Source organism: Hipposideros armiger, unplaced genomic scaffold (assembly GCF_001890085.2).
Source record: "Hipposideros armiger isolate ML-2016 unplaced genomic scaffold, ASM189008v1 scaffold_302, whole genome shotgun sequence".
In the NCBI taxonomy this organism is placed as follows: Eukaryota; Metazoa; Chordata; class Mammalia; order Chiroptera; family Hipposideridae; genus Hipposideros; species Hipposideros armiger.
The window spans coordinates 820,566-829,380 of record NW_017731652.1 but is presented as its reverse complement, the minus strand read 5'-3'; the positions used below and the strand labels follow the sequence as shown (position 1 = coordinate 829,380).

The following is an 8,815-nucleotide window of genomic DNA, read 5'->3' as shown; positions in this document are numbered from 1 at the left end:
ATGTAATTCGGTGGCTTTTAGTCTATTCATAATGTGGTGAACAACAGCTCGACCTGGAGCTGGGCTACTGTGAGTGGCTGGCAGTCGGTGTGAGTTGCTGTGAGCCGCCATGAGTGGCCGACCAAAGGCCGGCGAGTGACTGCCTCACCCAGGAAGAACGCAAAGATAATACCAACATGGGCCAGTGAAGCAACGTACTCCACAACTAGACTGAAGAACAAAAGGACAGCATGCAACTTGTCTGTTCCTCTTCCCCAATTTCCCAATGCTGTTCCCCTTCCCCAATTCCCCAGTAAAATCTTTAAAAAAAAAAAAGTACATTAGCTTTAAACGTATGTTTGTTTTATTAACCACCCAGATTGAGGCATAGGGCTTGGCCACTACCCAGAATGTTCATCTTGTGCCCCTTCCCAGACAGTATCCATCTCACCTCTGCTTGTCATAAGTTAGTTTTGCCTGTTCTTGAACCTCATTTAAATGGAATCATGTAGTATGTATTCTTTTTATATGAGTATCTGCTTCAGTTAGTTTCACGTCTTTGAGATATGTGCATGTTGTCAAATATATGTGTTTTTGGTTTAGTTTTTGTTATTGCTATACAGTATTTCATTCCCCTCCTGATAATAGACATTCAGAGTTTTTTTGTGTGTGGGGGGGGGTTAAAATTTTATTGGGGAACAGCCATGGCCATTGGTTACACTGCTTTCATGCTACAATGGCATAGTTGACTCTTTTAAGGAGGGCGCAGCTCACAGTGGCCCATGTGGGGATCTAACCAGCAACCTTGGTGTTATCAGCACCATGCTCTAACCAGTTACTGAGCCAACTGGTCACCCCCCCAGAGTTTTTTGTTTTGTTTTTGGCTACTGTGGAATTCTTGGCTACCAAGAATATTCCTATATGTGTCTTTTGGTAGGCATGCACTGGTTTCTTTGGAGTATATACTCATAAGTGAGATTTTTAGCTTTAATAGATAGAGCCAGATGGTTTTCCAAAGTAATTGCCCCTCCATTCTTCCTAGTTATGTATGACTGCTCTAGTCCTTGCCCACGCTTGTAACACTATCTTTTAAAATTTTAGCCATTATGGTAGGTGTGTACGAATATCTCATTGTGGTTTTAATTTGCAATTCTCTAGTTTGTAATGATGTCAAACTCCTTTCTGTTAGCCATGAGGATATTCCTTTTTATGAGATGCCCATTCAGGACACTTGCCTGTTCTTAAAACTTTGTACTTTGTTTGTTAATTCACTTGGTAAGAATTCTTTAAGGGCTGGCTGCCCCGGTTCGGATCCCACATATGAGGGCCAGTGACACTGCCCTCTACAGCTAAGATGCTGAACAACAGCTCAACCTGGAGCTGGGCTGCTGAGTCACCTGCGATGGCATAGGCTGCAGCCCCTGCTGCAGTGGGTTGCCATGGGTTACCCTGTGTAGCCAGCAGCCAGCATGAGCAGCCAGCAGGCACCATGACTGGCCAGCAGCCACAGTGAGTGGCCGTCCAGAAGCCGGCGACTGATCTGCCTCGTCCGGGAAGAGCACAGTGATGGTGCCAACTTTGGCCAGTGAAGCAACGTCCTCCACAACTAGACTGAAGAACAAAAGGACAACAACTTGTCTGTTCCCATCTCCCAATTCCCCAATAAAAATCTTTAAAAAAAAAATTTCTTTAAATATTTTGATATGAGTCTTGTTTGATATATGTATCACAACTATATTTCCTCCAATGTTGGGCTTCCCTTTTCTCTTTCAATGAATTTTGATGAATAAAAGTTTACATTTATGATTATTGCTATTTAAGAAATCTTTTCTTACCCCATGGTTTGTTTATTTTTAAGTCAGTCCACAGAGAGTTATGGAAAATGCTTCGAGAACGTGACTTTAGAATTGTTTGTCTTATAGTGAATAAATGGACTGCCCCCATCCTTTCTCCACAATGAAATAGAAAAGCACTACTTTAGTATTCTAGGTAGGAAATTGAGTACCAAAGCTGTAGAATACTCTGTTTTAAACTAAATGTATAAGGGATCAGAGCTCAAGTTCATACTGAAATAATTTCCTAGTCTCATTGGAAAGAAAAATGAAATGATTTGTCAAGGTTTGGTAGTTAATAAGGCAAAGTATATAATATATAGGAGTAAATTGCTGATTATTATTAATTTAAACTTTAAAAAATATTTTTGAACTATAAATATAAACTTATAGATTAAAGGGAGGCAGAGAAGGGAGGGAGAGGGATGTATGAAGCTGATGGTGTAGGCCTTATAGGCCATTGTGAGGCTTTTGGTTTTTATTGTAAGATAGAGCTGGGAGAGGATTTAGAGCACAGGAGTGACATGATTAGACATGGTTGCTCTGACTGCTGGAGTTAAAAGTAGACTAAAGTAGGAGCAGGGAGATTTGGAGTCTGTTACAACTGTCCTGCTGAGAGATGATGGTGTTTTGATCCAGGATGGTAACAGAGGAGGTAGTGAGACATGGTTGGATTTGGATGTATTTTCAAGGTAGAGTCAGAGTTATTTATGATGGGTATGGGAGAAAGAGATGAGCCAAAGATGACTCAGATCATTTTGACCTTTAATTGTGATGAGATGAATTCAAATAATAGTAATTTTTTTTGTTTGTTTGTTTACTTCACTGGGGAATTGGGGGATAGGAACAGCGCTGGGGAATTGGGGGAAGGGGAACAGACAAGTTGCTGTCGTTTTGCTCCTCAGTTTAGCCGTGGAGGACGTTGCTTCACTGGCCCAAGTTATATTTATTTTTAATGACCAGAAGTTTGGGCAAAGATTTATTATAAAGATATTTATCACATTATCATAACCCCACCATCCAAATGCCCAACAGTCGGGGAAGATGGAACACAATACAGCCATTTAAAAGATTTGTGAATTACTTAAATACATTGGAAAATGCCTGTAATAATGTTAGTGAAAAAAAGCTAAGGTATAAAATTATATGTAGTAAGTCCTCTATTCAAAATTATATATCATACATTTACCAAAAAAAGAAAAGGTCCATATTTATAAAAATGTTGAGTGGTTATTCCTCCTGAGTGATAGAGTTACAGGTGATTTTTATTGCCTTTTTTATGCTTGTGTATAATTGGTACGTCAGGGAAAAACAAACCTTTTTAAAGAAAATTATCATTAGTCCTAAACTGAAGCATAATGTTGATTTACTCAAGGTGCTATATAAGCATAAGGCGTGGTTTAGTACCAGGCATACTTAAAAAAAAATAAAAATTCTTATATTTAAAGTCACCTGGTTTCAAATCACAGCTCTCCAGCTATTTCATTTGTAAAAATGGAGAATTATCCCAAAACACAAGGGTGGTTAAATGCATCTGACGCTGTGCTCAGAATGTATATAGGCATTCAGTTGAAATTAATTTGTCTACTTTCCCTATGAAAGCTGCCTTCTCTATGAGAATTGGCATAACTATTTTCAACATAAGTGATGACAATGGTCTTTGTCAAAACATTTAGCTTATGAATGGCCAGGATGACATTTGCCTTGAGAAGGCTCAATTTTCAAGGATGGGAGGTAACTTTCTTTTTCTTTCCTATCACCAGATAAACTAAGACCTATTAACCTTGGCCTAATAGCTATGGCTGACCTTTGTTCTCACCAGTCCTGGTGGGTCAAGCAAGAGTTAGACCAGGCTACTTAGCTAGAGTCAGCTATAAGAAGTCATTAGGGTTTGTCACAAGGGAAAACCATTATGGGTAATAGAAGTAAGATGTGTTTTGGAATTAGGGCATTTGACTTTGGGTCTGGTTCTTAACTTTTTTTTTTTTAATTGATATAAATTTTACATAATATTCACCATTTTAACTATTTTAAAGTATGTAATTCGGTGGCTTTTAGTCTATTCATAATGTGCTACCATCTCCACTATGTAATTCCAGAACGTTTTCACCACTCCCGAAGGAAATCCCATATCCATTAAATAGTCACTTCCCATTCCCTCCTCCCCATAGACTCTGACAACCACTCATCTGTTTTCTGTCTGTACGGATTTGCTTATTCTGGATATTTCATTTAAATAGAGTCATACAATATGTCATCTTTTGCTTCTGGCTTCTTTCACCTAACATAATGTTTTCAAAGTTCATCCATGTTGTAGCATGTATCAATACTTTTTTTGTGTGTTTGTGGCTAAATAATATTCCATTGTATGGATATTTCATATTTTGTTTTTCCATTCATCAGTTCTTGGATATTTGGGTTATTTCCAGTTTTTGTGGAAACGTGTTGTTATATGACCATTTGTTGGCAAGTTTTTATTGAACATCTGGTTTTAATTCTCATGGATATATATACCTAGGAATGGAATTGCTGGATTATATGGTAATTCTGTGTTTAACTTTTTGAGGAATCGCCAAATACACTATTTTCAGACCTCAGTTTCAACATCTGTGAAATGTGGAGGTTTAACTCATTTAAAAATACATGAACACTTTTCTACAGGACTGGCAGTCTACTGGACACAAGGGATCCTTTCATGGAGCTTGTTGTTAGTTGGAGACAGGGAGCAGGACAGCAGATATTAAACAAATGATTATACAGATAACGATCTAATGCAAATTATGACAAATTCTATAAAGGAGATGTGTATAAGGTGCCCTGAGAACTGAGAGGGGTGTCTACATCTAGAATGGGGTGAGGAATTGTCCAAAAAGGCCTTCATGAGTAACTATATTTTAGCTGAATGAAGTAAAATAATAATAGTAATAGCATCTAATATTTATTGAGTGCTTACTAATTGCCAGCCACTATTCTAGTCTCACAATCCTATTTCTACCATCCACTTTACAGATGAATAAATTGAAAAATGGAGATGTCAAAATACCCTCAGTTCATAGCAAAGAAGTTGTTTGTAAAGCCAGTATTCAATCCTAGGCTGTCCTACTTCAGAGCCCCACCGTGACATTCTTCCCTTTCCTTTTCTAGCAAAAAGCCTCTGAGAAAGGGTGGTGCTTACTATTTTGTAAGGGTATTGATGTGACAGGAGTGCACTGGAAGTGGTACAGTCCTCAGTCAGGGGTGGTCTTATGGAAGGAGAGCAGTGCGATAAGCTCAAAAATTAGATGAGGCCAGATGGTACAAAACTTTCTTGCTCATTTAAAAGATTTTTATAATGAGGTTGGACTATGTGCATGTTTGATATAGTTCTTACTGACTTTGTTACTGCTTAATCTTTTTCTGCTTTAACACCATTTTCTTATAACACACTCACAGGAGTGTTTACCATTAAACTAATGAAACTTAAACTTCAGAGTTCTTTACTTTCATGGGTCCCTCGTTTTCTAGAAATTGTTGTGAATTATAGTGTTTTAGGTGGACAAGAGAAGCCAGGTTGCAATCAGGAAGCTTTTCTTGTAAATTACCAAGAGATCTCAGAAGAAGGCCCTCAATTACATACAGCAAAACCTGGATGTGTCTTTTTTTTTTTTTTTAAGATTTTTATTGGGGAATTGGAGGATGGGAACAGCGCTGGGGAATTAGGGGAAGGGGAACAGACAAGTTGCTGTCCTTTTGTTCTTCAGTCTAGTTGTGGAGGATGTTGCTTCACTGGCCCAAGTTGGCACCATCATTGCGCTCTTCTCTGGTGAGGCAGATCAGTCGCCGGCTTCTGGACGGCCGCTCACTGTGGCTGCTGTCCAGTCATGGCGCCTGCTGGCTGCTGACGCTGGCTGCTGGCTACACAGGGTAGCCCATGGCAACCCACTGCAGCAGGGGCTGCAGCCTGTGCCATCGCAGGTGACTCAGCAGCCCAGCTCCAGGTTGAGCTGTTGTTCAGCATCTTAGCTGTAGAGGGCAGTGTCACTGGCCCTCATATGTGGGATCTGAACCTGGGCCCTCTGGCGTCCCAAGCCAGCTCTTAACCAACGCGCCACTTGGCCGGCCCCTGGATGTTTTTTAACATTCTTGTAACATCTGTTTCACACACGATTTTGGGGAAGAGGGTCTTAGGGAAGGTAGGTGAGAATTACGTCTTCAGGCAAGATACCTAAATTTGGCAGTAGTTGGTAAGTGATAGATCATACTACAAACTGGGTAAAAATAGAGAATTTAGAAGATAAGAAATATGGGGAAAACCCCTATCAAAATAAAACTATAGAAACTTTGAAATTACTGTTTTGATTACTACAGTTACATTTATGGATAGTTCATGTGCATTTTTTATAATATTTTTAATTTAGGGCAGTTTTATAGCTATAGCATTGAAATTTTGTTTAAATGTGGGAAATACTCTTGGCCGAAAACTTCCTAATTATTTTTATTCTTGCTTTCAGGCGCCTGATCACAGATTCAAAAGTTAAATTAAAGTATCAGCATTTAATAACAAATAGCTTTGTAGAGGTAAGTGATTCTCTTAAGTTTTCCTTCTTTTAATAAAAAGAATTATTTATTAATAGAAATATTAGTTTTTCTCATACAGAAATACTCGACAATAAGATACACCTTTGCCATAAATGTGGGTGATGGGTTTTATTTATGAAGCTTACCAAATGCCTTTATTCTCAGAGGAATATGACAAACCAATAAGTAGATGTCTCTTCATAAATCTTGAACTTTGATAATAAAATTTTTTTATAGTATTCTTTCTTTATCCCCGTAGAGAATTGTAGCTGATGATTAATTATGTCATATTTAATCGTGTTTGGCACTGTAACTCTGTTACATCTCTGCTTGTTTTAGCTTCCATTACTAGTAAACTTTGTTAATAAAAATGTAATAATTAAGTGTTTTTATCAGATGTCTTTTTATCAGAACAGAGGTCTGCAAACCATGGCCTGCCTGGCTTTCTAAATAAAGCTGTATTGGAACATGCTCATTGTTCTGTACTGTGTTGTGCTGCAGCCGCAGAGCTGGGTAGTTGGTAGAGAGGCCAGTGAGCATGCAGAGCCAGAACCCTTTACTGGCTGGCTCTTCGTGGAAGTTGGCCAGCCCCTGCGTAGGAGCATCAGAGTAACTTGATATTTGAACTCTAGAACATAATTTTCATTTCTATTAGAGATGAAACTGACAGATCTTTTAGAAGTAGTATATTTTAGGAATCGTAGTTCTTAATGGTCAGTAAACTTGAATTCTGGTGTAGTGCTCATCCATGTTTTGTTCCAGAATAAAATGCTTTAAAAGTTCTGTTTCCTTTTGAAAGAACTAAAATGCATCCTGTGCCATAGTTTAGAAACTGGCTCTTGTTCTTTGGAGAGCTTTTCATGGTCAAAGGGGAAAATTACATGTGTACCCCTTAGCTTGTTTCACACTACTCTATCACCTAAACACCTTTACTAAGTTGGAGCATATCTTGTTTTCCTGCATCTTTGAAAATTGCCCTGAAATAGAACCATAAACAAATTGATACTTGTTAATGATCACATAATGGGTAATTTTTTTAAAGTTTCTCAGTGGGATTTTGAATATAGAACAAGAGGCACTTATATAGTTTATAAAACCAAGTCTTCAAGGGATCTATAACCTTGGAAAAACAGTACATCCAAAAGCATTGCTGTAGAAGACAATGGTGGCAGGTTTTTATATGCTTTGCCTCTTGCACGGGGGAAGGAATACAAATAATTGCTTGGTGTGCTAGGAAATCTGGAATGGTGATTTAATTTACTGTCATTTTTTATTTTCTAACTTGTGTCTCAGTGCAATCGACTGTTAAAGTGGTGTCCCGCTCCAGATTGCCACCATGTTGTTAAAGTCCAATATCCTGATGCTAAACCTGTTCGCTGCAAATGTGGACGCCAGTTCTGGTAAGCAAGTGATTTCCTACATTGGAATAGTGCACATAGCTTTTCTGTTTATTCTTGCTAGTAAAATAGAGACCTGGGACAGGAACTCATTTCTGACTGACTGCTTATTTTGTCAAATTATGCTTGGTTCCTTTATGACTCTTGCTCTGTTTTCAAGTTATCTCTTATAGGAAGAAAATATACAATTAGGACTTTTTTTTTTTTAAATTTTCTTTGCTCTAGTTTAATCTTATTCTTAGAAAGAAAATGCACAGATAACTTTGGAAAGATAAAACATGGTTGATTAGATAAGCTTTTTTTTTTTTTTTTAAGATTTTTATTGGGGAATTGGGGAAGGATAACAGCCAAGGTCTTCAGTCTAGTTGTGGAGTACACCACTTCACTGGCTCATGTTGGTATTATGATCGTTGTGCTCTTCCCGGGCTGAGGCGGTTGGTCACCGGCCATTGGTCGGCCATTCATGCTGGCTACTGGCAGCTCACGGTAGCTCACGGCAGCCCAGCTCCAGGTCAAGCTGTTGTTCACAATCTTAGCTGTAGAGGGCGCAGCGTCACTGGCACATGTGGGAATCGAACCAGCAGACCTGCTGTTGAGAGCTCACCCTCATACCAGCTTAGCCACTCGGCTGGCCCCTAAATAAGCTTTTTAATTAAGTTTTTCTATGGCTCCTCTGGCCCCAGCTTGATTGGTAATCTGGGTTCTTGGAGCTCTGTTGCATACTCTTCGACCTTTGAATTATAGATTTCGACTTACCAGAGAATTTCCAATAATCCCACATGTTAGAGAGTTAAAATGAGAAGCCAGTTAAGCCAGAGAGCTCTAGAGCTAACACATAGACATTTTATTGGTATTCCATACCATCCTTTTTTCCTCCAAATATATAGAACTAGACTTACACATCATTAGTATTAAATATTTCCAAAAAGAGCAGTTAAATGCACAAATATTAAATATGTGTAAATACATGCTATTTTGGTAATTATTAAGTACACATTATTGTTTCAGAGTTTACCAGGTAGACAGCTGGTGGAGTCTGATTCCATACCT

At 38.5% G+C, this 8,815-nt stretch overlaps 1 protein-coding gene across 1 annotated transcript in view; it reads left to right on the top strand.

The window, feature by feature from the left end:
- Positions 1–8,815, top strand: part of ARIH1 (ariadne RBR E3 ubiquitin protein ligase 1) — a 120,997-nt gene that overhangs the window by 92,732 nt on the left and 19,450 nt on the right. Inside the window, exons 6-7 of the mRNA XM_019659600.1 lie at positions 6,302–6,368; positions 7,662–7,768. Of these exons, the coding sequence (XP_019515145.1) occupies positions 6,302–6,368; positions 7,662–7,768 (174 nt within the window). The remainder of the gene's footprint in view (positions 1–6,301; positions 6,369–7,661; positions 7,769–8,815) is intronic.